Here is a 19997-nt window from a genome sequence, read left to right as displayed (position 1 = left end):
TCCAACGGTTTCCTTTTGGTGGTGTGATTCAGACTCTCATCAAACATCAGCACAAACGGTCCCGTTACTGTGGAATTAGCTCTCTTGATAAAATCCACTATTCCAAAGCACGCAATGTAGGCAGTTTTATCTTCCCGCACCTGAATGATTTGGCGATGTCAGAATCCGGAAACAGTCTGAAATAATTCCCCCGATTTCCTCATTTGCACTGTATGATTGGTGTCTAGTCACTGTGTGGAGGACCCAGAACACCTCCGCTTTTAATGTTGGCTCTGACCCAAAACCGATACGGAGATCGCTTACGGGACTTGCTGTGCGAGTCTCGCCTGGGCAGTGTGGAGAAAGTGCTGGGCCCGGGGCTGTACAGGTCCTTCTCAAAATATTAGCATATTGTGATAAAGTTCATTATTTTCCATAATGTCATGATTAAAATTTAACATTCATATATTTTAGATTCATTGCACACTAACTGAAATATTTCAGGTATTTTATTGTCTTAATACGGATGATTTTGGCATACAGCTCATGAAAACCCAAAATTCCTATCTCACAAAATTAGCATATTTCATCTGAGCAATAAAAGAAAAGTGTTTTTAATACAAAAAACGTCAACCTTCAAATAATCATGTACAATTATGCACTCAATTCTTGGTCGGGAATCCTTTGGCAGAAATGACTGCTTCAATGCGGCGTGGCATGGAGGCAATCAGCCTGTGGCACTGCTGAGGTCTTATGGAGGCCCAGGATGCTTCGATAGCGGCCTTTAGCTCATCCAGAGTGTTGGGTCTTGAGTCTCTCAACGTTCTCTTCACAATATCCCACAGATTCTCTATGGGGTTCAGGTCAGGAGAGTTGGCAGGCCAATTGAGCACAGTGATACCATGGTCAGTAAACCATTTACCAGTGGTTTTGGCACTGTGAGCAGGTGCCAGGTGGTGCTGAAAAATGAAATCTTCATTTCCATAAAGCTTTTCAGCAGATGGAAGCATGAAGTGCCCCAAAATCTCCTGATAGCTAGCTGCATTGACCCTGCCCTTGATAAAACACAGTGGACCAACACCAGCAGCTGACACGGCACCCCAGACCATCACTGACTGTGGGTACTTGACACTGGACTTCTGGCATTTTGGCATTTCCTTCTACCCAGTCTTCCTCCAGACTCTGGCACCTTGATTTCCGAATGACATGCAGAATTTGCTTTCATCCGAAAAAAGTACTTTGGACCACTGAGCAACAGTCCAGTGCTGCTTCTCTGTAGCCCAGGTCAGGCGCTTCTGCCTTTGTTTCAAAAGTGGCTTGACCTGGGGAATGCGGAACCTGTAGCCCATTTCCTGCACACGCCTGTGGCTCTGGATGTTTCTACTCCAGACTCAGTCCACTGCTTCCGCAGGTCCCCCAAGGTCTGGAATCAGCCCTTCTCCACAATCTTCCTCAGGGTCCGGTCACCTCTTCTCGTTGTGCAGCATTTTCTGCCACACTTTTTCCTTCCCACAGACTTCCCACTGAGGTGCCTTGATACAGCACTCTGGGAACAGCCTATTAGTTCAGAAATTTCTTTCTGTGTCTTACCCTCTTGCTTGAGGGTGTCAATAGTGGCCTTCTGGACAGCAGTCAGGTCGGCAGTCTTACCCATGATTGGGGTTTTGAGTGATGAACCAGGCTGGGAGTTTTAAAGGCCTCAGGAATCTTTTGCAGGTGTTTAGAGTTAACTCGTTGATTCAGATGATTAGGTTCATAGCTCGTTTAGAGACCCTTTTAATGATATGCTAATTTTGTGAGATAGGAATTTTGGGTTTTCATGAGCTGTATGCCAAAATCATCCGTATTAAGACAATAAAAGACCTGAAATTTTTCAGTTAGTGTGCAATGAATCTAAAATATATGAATGTTAAATTTTCATCATTACATTGTTGAAAATAATTAACTTTATCACAATATGCTAATATTTCGAGAAGGACCTGTATAGCACTGCGAGAGCCCTTCAGAGAGCAATACAGGTAGTGTTACATGGATGTAGGAAAATTAAGACCTGTTTGAACATTACTTAAGACCTAGAACACAAACTTCAGAGAATTTAAGACTTTTTAAGGCCTTAAATTTTGATTTAAAAATTTAAGACATTTTAAGACCCTGCAGAAACCCTGTTTACAGAATCAGAAAGACCACCACTGTATGTTTACAACTGGTTTGAAATGCTGTAAACCAGTTTATAACTGGCACTGGAAAAATAGACCACATTTATCCAGTTTTGGCTTCCAGTTCACTTTCAAATATTTTTAAATCCTGTCATGTTTTTTTTTTTATGTCCGTCTTAAATCAAGTCACACACCTGGCTTCAGCAGGTTGTGAGAGGGTGCTAGTTTACACTATGAATCTACAAACTGTTTCAGGACAGCTTATATACAGCGGGAAACAAGGAGAAACAAATGGAGCGCAGGTGAGAATGAGAAACAGCTGAGGAGAATTAAGGCAGAGATTTGAGAAAAACTGAAATACAAAAATGTACAAAGAACACAAGAATGAACAAAAAATCTAGTTGTAAACAAGTGGACTAAAATGTCAGCAGATAGAGAACATAAACAACAGAGAAACGGAGAAATATAAAAGAAATTCCAAAACTGAAACACTCATCAATCACAACAATTTGAGCCATTTATTCCTTTAACTCTCATTAGGGAGTAACTGTTTCCAGAGTCGAAGCACCAGACTTTAAAGTGTGACTTTGTTTTACATACTGTTAGATAACAACCTTCTCTCACTGCTTATACAAAATCAAGAAACGATTATGTCTGAATAAAAAACATTTGCTAAGTAAATCATATAAGAAAAGTATCTAAACTTAAAACGTTTCAATGTTCGATTGCAGTAAATTTAGGGATTCATCATCTACAGCCCATAATATCAAAAGATTAACAGAATCTGGAGAAATCTCTGCACATAAGCTGCAAGGCCAAAAACCAACAATCAATGCTTGTGACATCTGATCCCTCTGCATAAAAACCAACATCATTCTGTAGCAGATATTATGACGTGGGCTCAGGGACATTTCAGAAATCCATTGTCAATTAACACAATTCGTTGCTACAAGTTAAAACTCTACCATGCAAAGCGAAAGACATTCATCAACACCCAGAAACGCCGCTGGCTTTTCTTGTTCCGAGCTCATCTGAGATGGACTGACAAAGTCGACAACAGTGCTGTGGTCTGATGAGTCCACATTTCAAACTTTCTTTTGGAAATCATGAACATCTCGTACTTCAGGCCAATGAGGAAAAGGACAATCTGGATTGTTATCAGCGCAAAGTTCAAAAGCCAGCATCTGTGATGGTATGGGGATGTGTTAGCGCCCATGGCATCATGGGTAACTGGCACATCTGTGAAGGCATCATTGATGCTGAAAGCTGCAGGTTTAGGAGCAACATCTGCCGCCATCCAACCAACGTTCACTTCAGGGTTGTTCCTACTAATTTCAGCAAGACAATGCCAGACGAGGCTGTGTAGTAAAAGTGTTCTGGTACTAGAAATCAAGCAAGAATAAGAATTCAACCTACAAAGCTTCAACAATTAGCATCCTCAGCTCCCAAACACTTATTGAGTGTTGCTAAAAGGAGAAGTGATGGAACACAGTGAGAAACATGTCCCATCTTCGTTGGAAAGTGTTGCAAGCACGGAAATTCAAAATGGGTGAATATACACTGCTCAAAAAAATAAAGGGAACACGACACAATATATCTCCAAGTAAATCAAGTGTGTCAGCAGTTCCTGCAAGATGAAGACATTGAAGCTATGGACTGGTCCGCCCGTTCCTCAGACCTGAATCCGATTGAGGACATCTGGAACATCATGTCTCGCTCCATCCACCAACGTCACGTTGCACCACAGACTGTTCAGGAGTTGCCGGATGCTTTAGTCCAGGTCTGGGAGGAGATCCCTCAGGAGACCATCCACCGTTTCATCAGGAGCATGACCAGGCTCCTGTTTTTCCACTTTAATTTTGTGAGTGACTCCAAATCCAGGCCTCCATTGGTTAATAAATTTGATTTCCATTGATGATTTTTGTCTGATTTTGTTGTCAACATATTCAACTTTGAACAGAACAAAATATTCAATGAGAATATTTCATTCATTCAGATCTAGGATGTGTTATTTGAGTGTTCACTTTATTTTTTTGAGCAGTGTATAAACCAACCAGACCTCAGATCAGTTCAGACTATTTCAGGTTAACAAAAACAACAGAATCTCCATAAAGGATAGGTCTAACTCCAGCATATAGAGGCTGAGTGAATTTGGTCTTGACTCTGTGGAGGAGAGTCATGTTCTTAGAGACGCTGTAGAAAGACAGAATACCTGCTCTGTGGTCCAGGTACACTCCTAGTCTGGAGGAAACTGGCCCTGAAACTGGAGTTTCAATGTAGCTGTGATAAAATGTGTAACTGTTTGTGAAACAGTGAAATGACCAAGATTTGTCATTAAATCCAAATAAACATTCATCTGACCACCCTGCTCTCCTGATATCCTTGTACGAAACTGCTACACCAACTCCTCCTTCTCTCCACTCCACCTCCCAGTAACAACGTCCAGTTAGACTCTCTCTACTCAGAACCTGATCATGATCTGTGAATCTGTCTGGATGATCAGGATAAGACTGTTGTTGGTTCATTCTTGTTACTTTTCTGTTCCCCTCAGATAATAACAACTTCCTGTTTGCTGTGTTTGGATCCAGAGTGATTTTTGTAGAATATTGTAAGAACTCAGCTCTGGTCTTTGGTTCTGATTCTGACAGTACAACATCTACCTCACTGACCATCAGTGAGATGTTTGTCCATGTGTCTCTCAGGATGTCCTGTAGTTTATCTCTGAGCTCTGACACAGCTGCTGTCACATCCTCAAAGTATCTCAGAGGACGAATATTGATGCTGGATGAGTGTGTAGACTCACTGAGTGCTGACAGTGAGGGGTAGTTGTGGAAAAACTGGCTGTGATCCTCTGTGTTTGAGAGCTGCTTCAGCTCAGCATCTTTCCTCTTCAGCTCAGTGATCTCCTGCTCCAGCTTCTCCTGAAGATCTTTGACTCGACTCACTTCAGTTTCCTGCTGAGATCTGATCTGCTGCTTCACATCAGAGCTTCTTTTCTGGATGAGACGAATCAGCTCAGTGAAGTTCTTCTCACTGTCCTCCACTGCTTTATCAGCAGAGACATTGATGGCCTCCACCTCCTGTTGAAGCAGCCTCAGATCTTTCTCTTGGTCCTGGATTCTCTGCTGGATTTGTTGTTGACTCACCTGGAGCTTCTTCTGCTTCTCAGTCCTTTCTGCTGCAGCTGGGACTGTTTCATGACCTTTATGTTCATCCATAGAGCAGAGATAACAGATACACTGCTGATCAGTACGACAGAAGATCTTCATCACCTCATCATGACGAGGGCAGATGTTCTGCTGGAGCTTTTTGGAAGGTTTTGTTAGTTTGTGTCTCTTTAATGGTGGAGCATCATAGTGAGATTGCAGATGACTTTTACAATAAGAAGCCGGACAGGATAAACAGGAACTGACAGCTTTCATCTTCCTTCCAGTGCAGACATCACAGGCCACATCTTCAGGTCCAGCATAGCAGTGATCAGCTGGAGCAGCTTGGAGTTCAGTGTTCTTCAGATCTTCCACTAACTCTGCTAGCATGATGTTCTTCTGCAGGACAGGTCTTGGGTTGAACGTTTTCCTGCACTGAGGACAGCTGTAGATTCTCCTCTGATCTTCTCCATCCCAGTGGGTTTTAATACAGTTCATACAGTAGCTGTGTCCACAGGGAATAGTCACTGGATCCTTCAGTAGATCCAAACAGATGGAACAGGAGATTTTTTCTTGCTCCAGATTAGGCATTGTCTGTACCGTTTCACCTCTCAATAACAATGACTGAGTTAGTTTCACTGGTCTGAGTTCAGATCTCAAAGACTTGTTGCTTTAGTGAATGTCAGATAAATCCTCATCTGACTTGTGGATCTAAGAGGAGAAACATGAAAATATATTAGTTCACAGCAAAAATAAGGTTGGCTTTCAATTCACAGAGCTGGATTTGACATTGTGGATAATGTTTGTTTCACTGAAATTTTAAGTAAATTCCAGGATCAGTCAATTTTACTCCATAGTCAGTGTGCGCCAAGGTTGGGCGATTGTATCGACCCTCTAAAATATGCTGTTTTGTTTTTTCAAGCGATAATTATGTTACACAGAGAGAGAGATCAACACCTGCTGATGGACTATATATGATAACGAAACAGAAAATGATAAACTACTAGACTCTTTAGAAGAAAGAACTACCTTCTGGCTTTCCAAATACCCAGCCTTGGAATTGGTAATACTTAGATAATACGGTGGATAAATGGCCTCCAGGGTGGTAGATCCAGAAGCCACATGTCTCCTTGTAGAAGTCCTCATGAAGCTTCTAAACCACTCTTTGTCTGACCCATTGACCAGAGCCTGTGTGCTATGGGAGACCCAGTGCATTTAAGCCCCAGAAAACATAGCCACTAGGATCATTCAAGGCCTAGAGTTCTTGGCAAGTGCCTGGTGGCAGGAGCCAGCCAGGCCAGGCCTGAACAAGACACAAAAGGCCATCCCATTGTTAAGAGATATTGGCTAAAAATAGTCAGGTTCAGCTCCACGGAGGAATGGCCTCCCTGATCTGAACCCGAGTGGTGTTTCATTGTTGGACTTCACGAATTGTCCATAATGAACACTATGTTCAAGCATAAGGGTGTTCATTAGTGCGCCTGGCACCAGGACACCCTAGGCAGGAGATCGATGATACTTTGTGGTTGTGTCTTTGGACCTTCAGCCGCATGTCTTGAGCTGTCCATCGATCACTATCTGGTGGTGAGTTGGGTCCACTGGAAGAGGAGGAAGCCAGACAGATTTGGCAGGCCCATGTGTATAGTGAGGGTCTGCTGGAAACATCTGGCGAAGCCCTTTGCCATATATGTATTCAGTTCCCTGAGCTTTGACCAGTTTCCCTGAGAGGTTTCAGACATAGAACCCAAGTGGACTATGTACTCCATCTCTATTGTCGATGTTGCCGCCCGTAGCTGTGGCAGTAAGGGCTGCGGTGCCTTTCGGCAATCCCTGAACACGGTGGTGGACACCGGCAGGAAGGAATGCCGTCGGGCTCAAGTGTCCTATCTGCTGTGGTTGGCTTGCAGGTCTCCTGAGGCAGCTGACGGGTACCATGAGTCCAAATATGCCACGGCCCGGGCGGTAGCAGAGGCAAAAACTCAGGCCTGGGAAGAGTTTGGTGAGGCCATGGAGAAGCATTACCGGTCGACCTTGAAGCGATGTGGCAAACCTTCCGGCAACTCAGGAAAAGGAAGCAGTGCTTTGCCAACACCGTTTACAGTGGAGGAGCTGCTGACCTTGATGGGGGACATTATCGAGCAGTGGAAGGAGTCCTTTGAGGATCTCCTCAATCCTTCTGTCATGCCTTTCCTAGTGGAAATCGAGAATGGGAAATCTGAGATGGAATTGTTCATCTCCCAAACTGAAGTTAGCGAGGTGGTCCAAAACGCTTTGCAGTGGCAAGGTGCAGCAGCTGCTCCGGTTCAGAAAACACAGAACGTCCATGCACTCCGGAGACATAAGAATACTGAAAGGAGCTGTGGGATCAGCAGGACCGGAGGGAAGGTATAAAGTAGCATCTGTGGCCACGGACTGCGAGCAAAGGTGTCCACTCCAAATGGTAGATCCTACCGGTGCTCTGTGAGAACCATACCTGCCACTGTGCATTCACCAAAAGATCCACTGCCGCTCTGCTTAATCTGCTTCAGATTTGAGTGATCAGGTCCAGATGGAACCCCCAGTCTCCGTGTCGAGGACCCCTGCTGGACATGATGTCTTCTCCTCTGTTCAGGACTCTTGAGGATGTCAACGGCTCTGATGAGAGAAATCTGATGCAAGCCCAGCATAGCAGCTGTCTGCCGATGTTAACAGCTGAGCTGAGCGCACGGCCCGTTATCGGATTGTGTAGGCTGGTGCAACTATGTTGTCTGTGTGGATCCGAAAGGGCTGATCCCGCAGCAGAGGAGCAAATGCTGTATCACTTTCCACACAGTAAGAAGCTCCAGCAAATTTATGTGGAGAGAAGTGTGATCTGGCCACCAATGTTTGGGTTGGATTGATGGACAGAATGGGATGTTTGGAAACTGTGGATCATGACGCCTTTTAAACAACCGCTTCAAAGTTATTTTCTCACCATGTGTGTGAGGAGATTACAGCAGGATTGTGTGATCTGGCTGATGCGGTGGGCGGAGGGGCTTGGGGAGCTGTAACAGCAGCAGTGGACCACGTCTGCTGGTGTCACTGATCCCAACGGTCCAGACGGTGGTTGATGATGTGGAAAGAGCGGATGCCAGGCCAGAATGGAGCCCTGTGCCTCCTGACTCAATCCACTCGTCATGAGACGTCTGCAGCTGCTCCAGCAGACCGAACAGCCACTCTGGACTGATAGCAGCGCTCATTTTGAAGAAATAGAAAAGGAGAGATGGGGAAACATTTGATGCTGCAGCAGGGTGTGCCAAGCGGCGATGCGGGAGGAGCACACCGCTGACGCTGCACAGAGGTTCAGGATGGTGTTGGTGAAATTATAGAAGACCTCTGTGTCTAACCCTATGTGGACTTTTCCAAGAAACTTAGTAAAAACAATAAGAAAATACAAAGCTTCTTCCAGGAAAAGATTTGACAGTTTAATTATTTGTAAAATGGTACATTTTACTAGCAGCAGAGAGGATTTGGGGTACTGTCATCTGCAGCACCTTTACGAGCTCTGAGCTGCCTCAAAGACTGGCAATATTGTTCCTATGCGTTGACGAGAACCTGTACTTTTCTGCTCTTTTTGCCCTCTGTAGGATGGGAAACTGCACACATACTGACCAAGTTTTCTACTGGAGAAGACCACATGTCTCATCATGTTTTGTCTGCTACTGACAAATCTTAGACAAAACTAAAGCATTTTTGCGTTATTGTGATGGCTCTGAGGTTTTGATTTTAATGCTTACATGACTGTCGGGTCAAAATGAGATGAAAGACGATATTTGTACTTTTTTTGTAAAGCATACATGGGAATATGAATAAAGGTAACATTTGACTTTTTCTAATGCTGGGATCTATCTAAGAAAATAAATCTGAAGTTGAAAAATTATCATTTAGGGTTGTTTTATTTTTTGTTTGTTTGTTTTTTAGCTTTTAAACTTTGTTTCAAGTCATTATGACCAGAAAACAACAGGAGAGTTATAAGAAAATCAAACCATTTTGTTGAAACCAGTAACCTCTCCGTGAGAGCTTTTTATTTTTTTAGTGCGTCATGAACCACCTCCTCAGAAACAGGCAAACATTTTATTCTTAAATGTAAATTTGTTAGTAAAACCCCACACTTTCTTCATTTTCTCAAAGATGTTAAACTTTATATTAAATCAATATCAGAGTACTCCGAACAAAAAGGCTCTGAAAATAATTTATATATGTTAAAAGTTGCAAGTATTTGTTCAATTAACACCCCGATCTTTTGTTGTATCCACGTGTTGTTTCTTCTGTATACCTCATTCATTCGTTTTTTGTATAACTACCATTAGTAAGTAAAATTAAGTAAAAAAAATAAAAATAAACTAAGCTGGGTCCTAACTTTGGGAACACTGAAGCTATTTGTTTGTGCGGTGAAAACTATTTTAGACGCTCTTGGTTGAATGTAATCTGTCTAAACGAGGCTGCTGCAGGTATAAAAACCGAGTTCATGTCGGTGAAAAAGTTAAATGAAACTTTCTGGTAAATCCATGGCCGAGTCTGTAGTCGGTGTTTGTGGCTGTTTACAGCCATCTATTCTACGACGAGACGTTTTCCAGTCAGAAATATTAACTAACTTTAGCTTCCACGTGTTACCACAATGTAATATATTTTGTTTTAAACATTTTTAGTCAAAGTAAAACTTTACGTACCTCGGCTGAGCTTCTCTTTGTTGTTGTTCTTCTTCTGTGTTATTTTTTGGCGGTTCGCAAATAACTTTATGATGTGCATTACCGCCACCTACTGGTATGGAGTGTGGTTCTTCATGGTTTACTTATTTACTATTACAACAACCAAATCCTATTTATTATTTAAGTTTTTTTGAAAACTCTAAATATTATTTGAATATGTTTGCTACCTAAACTTCTTTGCAATGTATCTATCAAATTAAAATGTTCTTTAATATCTACAAATTCTCTCCTCAAAATTGTTCTTTCTTGTTCATATTTCTGACACTTTAATATTACATGTTCTATTATTTCCTCCTCTCCACAATAATCACATTTTCTTTTATTATGTTTCTTTATTTTAAACAATGTAGAATTAAGTCCTGTATGTCCAAATCTTAATTTTGTAATTAATCTTTCCTCTTTTCTGCTCCTTCTTCCAGTTCTTACTTCTCCTACTATCTTGTTGATTCTATAAAACCATCTTCCTTTCCTTTCCTTTCTTCATCCCACCTTTTTTGCCACTCTTTCTTGATTTTCTGTTTAATTATATTTCTCGCCTCTGACCTACTAATATTTATTATAAAGCTAATGTGGTTTTGTGTTGCCTTCTTTGCCATCCTGTCCGCCATCTCATTCCCTCCAACTCCTACATGTGCTGGTACACATACTAACACTAATATTAAACCCATCCTTTGTATTCTGAATAAAGTATGTTTTATTTCCAACAAAATGTCTGGCCTACAATCTGAATGATTATGTTTTAAACTTAATAATGCTGAACTTGAGTCTGAACAAATGATTGTTTTTAATGGTTTTATATCCTCCACCCACTTCACTGCTAACAATATGGCTAATAATTCTCCTGAATATACTGATAATCCATTTGTAATCCTTGTTCCAACTTTTATTTTAAATTGTCTTATTATAAATGCTACTCCTATTTTTTCATCTGTTTTTTATGCGTCTGTGTAAATCTGAACATATTGATAGAAATTGTTTATATATTCTCGTATTATACTTGAATCTAAAATACATTTTGGATCCTTTTTCTTTTCCATCAATGCCATATCCACCACTGCCTCTGGTAATATCCAAGGTGGTACCACTGGCAAAGGCAACATTGAACTTATTTCTATATGAAGTATTTGAAATTCTTCTGCTATGTTATTGATAACTGCAACGAATAATCAGGACTGCAGAGAGAATAATCAGAGCTAACCTTCCCTCCATCCAGGACTTATACAGGTCTAGGGTCAAGAAAAGAGCTGCCAAAATCTGTGCAGACCCCACACACCCTGCACATAAACTGTTTAGAGTTTTACCTTCAGGCCAGAGCACTGTTCACTAAAACCAGCCGCCACAGAGACAATTTCTTCCCCCAGGCTGTTTCTCTGATGAACATTCAATAGAGTACAGAACAACAGCATACAGATGTTGTAAATGCACCTTTTCTATTAGATATGTGTATATTGTACATTGTAAATTGTAAATTTGTATATTCTGTAATGCAAAAACAGAACAAAAGAGCAAAGTGTACCGGAGTCAAGTTCCTTGTTTGTATGTACGAACTTGGCAATAAAGCTGATTCTGATTCTGATAATCCAACCAAAACTCTTAATTTGGTTTTTTTTCTTTTTCCCAGGATGGTTTTAAAATATCATGTGTAGGATGATCCGGATTATTGCTTTGTAAGTTTATCCAGTAATTTATTGCTAACTGTTTCCTTCGTAGTTTGGCATGTTATGGAAAAATGTTGTGCCTTGCTTCCTTTGCTCCTTGATACTCTACAGGAACTGACAAAAGTATTTAAACCGCTCAGTGTTGTTCCATTCTTCTCTTATATAGTCTTAGAGTAATGGTTTCTCAGCCTTCTGCTTGCAGCTGTGTGAGATAATATGTATGCCACGCTGTTAAGATTATGTCTAGGACAACAGGTTTCTCTCTCTGTTTCTCTTTCTCTCTGGGTCTCATGAGAGTTACCTTGAAAACTGTTGTAGCTTATAAGGAGAACCTTTGCTTTGTCTAGGCAGAACGATTTGGCAGCACTACTGAGCGCATCTTCAATGCTGTAAAAAACCCTTCTCTCTTGCAAGATTATAATACTGGACTTATGTGTACTGGAATTCAAATCCAAAAGGTTCTGTCAACCCGAACTCTAACTATATTCCACAGAGCCTGCGGACATCACATCAGTTTGATTAGAGACAAGTCCACCCAACGAGCTGACACCACTAGATATAATAACCTGGTAATAACTGTCAGATAAATGTGGAAGAATCCCTGGCATACTGTTAAACATGCTGAACTTCATGAACTTGTTTTGATTTTAGGAGCTGACGTTTCTGGAAGAGACCCACTGGGATTGTTTCAAATTCAGTTTGTGGATCAAATTAAACCTCCTGATGAAGTTCTAGATAGTACTGGTGTTAGCACTTCTCCTAGCCCAACCACACCTCCTCAAGCATTGGTCACTTACTTAAATGTCTCATCACCTGAAGTAGTATTGCAGGTTGAAACCTGAATTTCTGACAAAAACACCTGGTTAGAATGGATAACATTTACTGCTAAAAGCACTAACATGACAGAGTGTATTGCCTGTTCATCAGCCAGACCACAACTTTTCACTACTCCTGCTCTCCCACGTGGTGTTCCAGATGAGTATAAGTTACCCAATCCTGTAGTCAATGGGTTGGAATCAATATTTCTTTGGATTACTCCAAACAAAAACGTTGATCGCATTAATTATGTCCATTACAATATGCAGCGCTTAGCAAACATCACAAGAGATGTAATGGTCGGCGTAACGGACCAATTATCCTCCAGTTCTATTATGTCTTGGCAAACCAGAATGGCTTTAGACATGTCGTTGGCTGAAAAGGGAGGTGTTTGTGCCATGTTTGGTCCTTTATGTTGTACGTTTATTCCAAATAACAGGTCCTGATGGTTCAGTAACCAGAGCTCTGGATGGATTCTGCACCCTGGCTCCCTGGTACCCTGACTCTGGTGCTGATTCTTTGTCTGATTGGTTTACTGCTACCTTTGGTAAATGGAAGGGTTGCAGGTTTTACTTCTTTAGTCACCTTCGCAGGTATCCTCATTTGCTGTACCCTGCCTGCGTACTCTAATAGATTGATTACCTCTAGGTCACATCAGATGCCTCTCCTCACAGGTGAAGGGGAACTCTTGGATTGCTCTGATGAGTCTGAAAGTGACTCTCATGATGTTTTTTTTATATGTTTTATCAATGTTCAATTTCCATCTGTTCACATAATCTACTTAATTCTAATGATGTAGATGTGTGTCGAACACACACACAATTGATTGGTGAATCATTATTTCATTTTATTATTATTATCTTTTTTATTTTTCTTACTTGAATTGATTTTTGAGTGTTCTAATTCATTCCTTAAAATATTGCTGATTACATTATTTTCCCCCTACAGAGTTAGTTGATAAGTGTTTTATACACAACGTTTTCCATCTGACAGAACGTTTTTGCCCACACAGAGGTTGATAGTTATGGTAGTTCTGGAAGTTTTAATTTGTGATTTTTGGTAATCAGTTTTATTACTAATTTCTTACATGTTTATTCGTTTTTATTATTATTAATCATCTTTTTATTCATTTTTTATTACCAATTTTATTGTTAATTTTTATTGTTAATTAATTCACTTTTATAAATAAATTTTCTTATACTTTCCTTCATTGTCATTCAGTAAAATTTCTTTTATTGTTTTCTTCAGTGTTCGATAACATATGAAACAAGTTTCATTATGATCGAAGAAGGTGAATTGTTATTGAAAATGTTAGTGCCTTGCTTTCTTTTCTACTAGATACTCTGCAGGATCTGATAAAAGTATTCAAACCCTTCTGTGTTATTTTCTTTTGCCTCCAGGGTTAGGACAAATGGTTCTGTTTAGTCTTACAGAGATGGTTTTTCAACCTTCTCCTATTCACTTGTATGAGATAACATGTATGCGACACTGTGTAAAGTTCCATTTCCATTGTCAACATGTCTAGGACAACAGGTTTCACCTCGTCTCTGGGTCTCATGAGAGTTACCTTGAAAACTGTTGTAACTTATAAGGAGAACCTTTGCTTTGTCTAGTCAGAACGATTTGGCAGCACTACTGTACGCATCTCCAATGCTGTAAAAAATCCTTCTCTCTTGCAAGATTATAATAAAGCTGATTCTGAGTGACAATCATCGGTCTCTGTCTTTGTAAAAACTAATTTTTCTACAACAGTGGACCTTGAATCAATACGGAGAGCAGACCAGTTAAGATGTGGGTTGTGTTTTTGAAGCCATTCAAAACCAAGAACCAGAGAAGACTGAGATATGGGAAAAACATAGAAAGGTATGTGTTCTCTGTGGTTACCTGAGGTGATTAGTTCAAGGGACTTTATTTGATGAGTGATCCGTTGTGGAACTTTTGCGTCGAGAACTGAGACCAGAAGTGGTATGGCAAAGGGCACTTTCATGTTTCAATCTTGGCCTGTTCGACTAGGTTCTGGTCGATGAGGTTCTGTTCAGATCCTGAATTAATTAATGCTGAGAGGTGGAGGAAATCATGATTAAACAGGATGATAGCAGGTAATGTATCCAGGGGACTTGAGATCCGTAGGATGGCCCGCCAGCTTCCCCTTTACAGCTGACGGTCCCTGTCGCTAAAAGTTATGAACAGAATCGCTGACAAAGGGCAACCTTGGCGAAGGCCAACCTTCACCGGAAACGAGTCCGACTTACTGCTGGCAATGCGGACCAAGTTCTGACACCGGTCGTACAGGAACCTAACAGCCCGTATCAAACGGCCTGGTACCCCATACTCCCGGAGTACCCCCCACAAGACTCCCGGAGGGACACGGTCGAATGCCTTCTCCAAGTCCACAAAGCACATGTTGACTGGTTGGGCAATTTCCATTGAACCCTCCAGGACCTTGCTGAGGGTGTAGAGCTGGTCCAGTGTTCCATGGCCAGGATGAAAACCACACTGTTCTTCCTGAATCCGAGGTTCGACTATCCGATGGACCCTCCTCTCCAGAACTCCAGTATAGACCTTACCAGGGAGGCTTAAGAGTGCGACTCCCCTATAGTTGGAACACACTCTACGGTCCCCCTTTTTGAATAGGGGGACTACCATCCCAGTCTGCCAATCTAGTGGCACTGCCCCCGATGGCCACATGATGCTGCTGAGTTGCATTAACCAACACAACCCTACAACATCCAGAGCCTTAAGGAATTCTGGGTGAATCTCATTGAATCTCAATGTCCCCACCTCCCCCGGAACGTGTTTGAGGTGGGAGTGGAAGCTCTGCCTCACGGGAGACTCTGCCAGGTTTTCCCAGCAGACCCTCAAGGTTTGTTTGGGTCTGCCAGTTCTGACTGGCATTCTCCCCCACCATCGGAGCCAGCTTCCCACCAGGTAGTGGTCAGTGGAAAGTTCCATTCCCCTCTTCACCCAAGTGTCCAAGACATGCGGCCGCAGATCAGATGACACGACAACAAAGTCGATCATCAAACTGTGGCCTAGAGTGTCCTGGTACCAAGAGCACATATGCACACCCTTATGCTTGAACATGGTGTAAGTTATGGACAGTCCATGATGAGCACCGAAGTCTAAGAACAAAACACCATTCAGGTTCAGAACGGGAAGGCCATTCCTCCCAACCACACCCCTCCAGGTCTCACTGTCATTGCCAACGTGAGCGTTGATGTCCCCCAGCAAAACAAGGGAGTCATCCGGAGGGCTGTTCTCCAACAGCGACTCCAAGCACTCCAAAAAGGGTGGGTGGTCTGAATTGCCTTTTGGTGTATAAGCACAAACAACAGTCAGAACCTGTCCCCCACCTGTGGGCGAAGGGAGCTACCCTCTCAATCATAGGGGTGAACCCCAATGTACAGGCGACAAGATGGGTGACAACAATTATACCAACCCCAGCTCGGCGCCTCTCACCAAAGGCAACTTCAGAGTGGAAGAGTGTCCAACGCCACTTAGGTAGACTGGTTCCAGAGCCAGAGCCATGTGTCGAGGTGAGCCCGACTATTTCTAGCCAGAACCTCTCCACCTCGCACACCAACTCAGGCTCCTTCCCTTCCTGAGAGGTGACATTCCACATCCCAAGAGCTAGGTTCTGCAGCCGAGGATCAGACCGCCAAGGTCTCTCCCTAGGGCCGCCACCCATACCACAATGCACCCGACCCCTCTGGCCCTTCCCACGTGTAGTGAGCCCATTGGAAGAGGGACACAAGTTTCCTGTTCAGGCTGTGCCCGGCCAGACTCCGTGGGTAAAAGCCCAGCCACCAGGCGCTTGCCAGCGTGCCCCACCTCCAGGCCTGGCTCCAGAGTGGGGCCCCGGTGAACCGCGTCCGGACGAGTGAACTCTGTTTCCATTTATGTTACTCATCACAAGGGGTCTGTGGGTTGCACTTTGTCTGATCCCTCACCTAGGACCTGTTTGCCTTGGGTGACCCTACCAGGGGTAGGGTCACCCAAGGCAAACAGGTCCTTGGTACAACGAGGGGACGACCCAGGACACACTGGAGGGACTATGTCTCTCGACTGGCCTGGGAACTCCTTGGGCTCCCCCCGGAGGAGCTGGAGGAGGTGTCTGGGTGTCTCTGCTCAGTCTGCTGCCCTCGTGACCCGGTCCCGGATAAGCGGAAGACGATGAGTACGAAGAGTACGAGTACGACGAGTACGAGTGCGACAATTCAAAGTGCTGTACAAGAAAAAATAGAGAGATATAATAGGAAACGTAAGGTACAGTGGCATAAAAGTAATTAAATAGATAAAAAAAAAACTTTTATGATTAATAAGCAAACGAAAGGAAAGATTGACAGTGGGTTGTTAACAGAACCAAAGGTTCAGTTGTCATTTATTTTGAATCTACTTTAGGGTTCTGGTCAATAAAGCTTGAACATCTCAGTGTTTTTACCACTTTTGCCACCATCAGATCTTGGACTGGATTTTAAAGGTGGCTTATTGGATTTATACCCTTCAACCTTTGGCTCCAAAATTACTAAATGATTCATTACTTTTCAACACATTTCTTTAATATTTGAATTAATTATTTGAAAATTATTATTCCTGAATTATTTACTCTACTATTATTATTGTTGATTCTATGTTTTGTGTCCAGGTTTGGATGATTGGATGCGATTGGTCAGATACCGAGAACCACTTCCTGTTTCAGAGAGCTTCTGGTTTTTGGACCTTGTTTCCCTGATGAAGGTTTTGTGACCCAAATGCTGAACCATAGGTTCTGATAGTTTAACATTGTGCACAAGTTGGTTTGTTCAGGTTCTGGACTTATTTTTTTCCTGTTTTAGTTAAACATGTGCAATGTTTTTTATTATCTATGGGAAACTGGGACAGCCATCAGTGCTGGTTCTGGACATGTTTTAATGTGGGATGGGTCCAACATTTATATGGTTCAAATATTAATTTGTAAAATGAATATCAATAAATCAATCAATCATTTGATAAACAAATACGTAACTTCAGAAAGCTGTAATTGTCATGACCCACACTCGTTTGTGTTTCTATTGATTGCACTCACCTATTTCCATGTTGCCTGTCACTTTTCGTTTGTTTTTAAGTTCCTGGTTTAGGTTCCTTCATTGTGGGATTCATCCATTTTTCTGCCCATGCTCCATGTTGTTCCCCAGGGTTCTGTAGGTTTGTTGTCCATCATCATTCCAGTGTGCGTCTTCGTCCTTCTCCAACTCCAGGAATCATGAAAGTAATTCTTCTCTCTAAAAATAAATCCATTATTCTAATGTTGAATATATATTATTTTATTGAGTTAAATACAGGAAAGAAAACTGACATCACATTTCAATCAAACCCTGACGTGATTTTAAGGATTTCTACAAAGTTTTTAAAAGTTTCCAATAAACAAACCATTTACAGCCACAGATTGTTGGATATAATAATACAATTTAAGGGTGTGATCACTTGTCTGCACAAATGAAAATGTTGCAAACTATACAAATTTAAAGACAATATTTGTGTCCATATATCTGATCAAAACAGAACAATAAACTCTGATAAAGAATAGTTTTCTGCTCTTTTTAATAAAGTTTTACAATCAGTTTGATCCAGAATCTGATGTTTGTCCAATAAAATAATGACTGATGTCCTGATTGATGATGATCATGATAGTTATAGTTTCCATCAGCTCATCTGTACATGGATTTGAACAACAACAACATTTGGTCTGACAAAGTAATGAATGTAAATGTAATTAGTTAAGGTGAATAAAATCCTCCTGAGCAGTGATAGCCTCCATGACTGAACAGAAACAGGAAGGGGCAGCACCCAAACAAACTCCAACAAAACAACCAACAAGATGACAAAGTAGCTCCATAAAGACAGTTGATCTCTGAGCAGTGAAGAAATGACACAACAATGAGCTCTCAGCAACAATGATGGAGACTAAAGAAACTGGAACTAAAATACACATTTTAACCAACTGGACCTCAGAACAGTTCTGATTATTTCAGTTTAATGAACTCAGCAGAGGATTCATAAACATTACAAATCCCAATTCCAGCATGTAGAGGCTGAGTGAATGTGGTCTGGACTCTGTGGAGGAGAGTCATGGTTTCAGAGACGCTGTAGAAAGACAGAATACCTGCTCTGTGATCCAGATACACTCCTATTCTGGAGGAAACTGGACCTGATACTGGAGTTAGATTGTTGTTGTGATAAAACCTGTAACTGTCTGTGTTACAATATAAAACCCAACATTTGTTATTGGCTCCAAATAAAGATTCATCTGATCTTCCTGCTCTGCTGATATTCTTGTATGAAACTACTACATCAACTTCTCTTCCTCTCCACTGCACCTCCCAGTAACAACATCCAGTCAGACTCTCTCTACTCAGAACCTGAAACCAACAAGTTAATCTGTCTGGATGATCAGGGCGAGTCTGTTCTTCATCCACTCTTGTTACTTTTCTGTTCCCCTCAGATAATAACAGCTTCCTGTTTGCTGTGTTTGGATCTAAAGCAATTTCTTGTGAGTGTTTTAAGAAACCAGGCCTAGTCTTTGGTTCTGACAGTAAAACCTCCCCTTCAGTGACTCTCAGTGAGATGTTTGTCCATGTGTCTCTCAGGATGTCCTGTAGTTTATCTCTGAGCTCTGACACAGCTGCTGTCACATCCTCAAAGTATCTCAGAGGACGAATATTGATGCTGGATGAGTGTGTAGACTCACTGAGTGCTGACAGTGAGGGGTAGTTGTGGAGAAACTGGTTGTGATCCTCTGTGTTTGAGAGCTGCTTCAGCTCAGCATCTTTCTTCTTCAGCTCAGTGATCTTCTGCTCCAGCTTCTCCTGAAGATCTTTGACTCGACTCACTTCAGTTTCCTGCTGGGATCTGATCTGCTGCTTCACATCAGAGCTTCTTTTCTGGATGAGATGAATCAATCAGCTTGTGCTTTTTTAATGGTGGAGCATCATAGTGAGGTTGGAGTGCAGATGTTCTGTTGTAGCTCTTTAGAGGGCTCCACCAGCTTGTGTTTCTTTAATCCAGTGACATCATAGTGAGGTTGGAGGTGATTCTCACAGTAAGAAGTCAAACAAACCAGACAGGACTTGACAGCTTTCATCTTCCTCCCAGTGCAGACATCACAGGCCACATCTTCAGGTCCAGCATAGCAGTGATCAGCTGGAGCAGCTTGGAGTCCAGTCTTCTTCAGATCCTCCACTAACTCTGCTAAGAGGATGTTCTTCTCCAGGACAGGCTTTCTAATGAAGGTTTTCCTGCACTGAGGGCACCTGGGGATTCTCATCTTGTCCTCTACATCCCAGTGGGTCTTAATACCGTTCCTGCAGTAGCTGTGTCCACAGGGAATAGTCACTGGATCCTTCAGTAGATCCAAACAGATGGAACAAGAGACTTTCTCCAGCTGAATTCCTCTCTGAGCCATTTTACCTCTCAGTAACAACTGTGTGAGTTTCCCTGTCTTAGAGGTTTAATTAGTTTGAACTTTATTCTGAACAT

General features: G+C 42.1%; 2 protein-coding genes across 2 annotated transcripts; both read right to left on the bottom strand.

Annotated features, from left to right (window-relative positions):
• Positions 1–4060: 4060 nt before the first annotated feature.
• On the bottom strand, positions 4061–10014 carry LOC124881055 (tripartite motif-containing protein 16-like). The gene is made up of 2 exons (XM_047386541.1): positions 9970–10014; positions 4061–5992 (listed from the first exon to the last, which is right to left on the bottom strand). The coding sequence occupies exon 2, from the start codon at positions 5870–5872 to the stop codon at positions 4211–4213; it is 1662 nt and encodes a 553-aa protein (XP_047242497.1). The 5' UTR covers positions 5873–5992; positions 9970–10014; the 3' UTR covers positions 4061–4210.
• A 7776-nt stretch (positions 10015–17790) lies between these two features.
• Positions 17791–19938, bottom strand: LOC124881038 (tripartite motif-containing protein 16-like). Its single transcript, XM_047386527.1, has 2 exons — positions 19456–19938; positions 17791–19411 (listed from the first exon to the last, which is right to left on the bottom strand). Exons 1-2 carry the CDS (start codon positions 19921–19923, stop codon positions 18485–18487), a joined length of 1395 nt encoding a protein of 464 aa, XP_047242483.1. The 5' UTR covers positions 19924–19938; the 3' UTR covers positions 17791–18484.
• Positions 19939–19997: the final 59 nt, after the last annotated feature.

Source organism: Girardinichthys multiradiatus, chromosome 14 (genome assembly GCF_021462225.1).
Source record: "Girardinichthys multiradiatus isolate DD_20200921_A chromosome 14, DD_fGirMul_XY1, whole genome shotgun sequence".
NCBI classification, from domain to species: domain Eukaryota; kingdom Metazoa; phylum Chordata; class Actinopteri; order Cyprinodontiformes; family Goodeidae; genus Girardinichthys; species Girardinichthys multiradiatus.
This window is presented reverse-complemented; position numbering and strand designations above follow the sequence as displayed.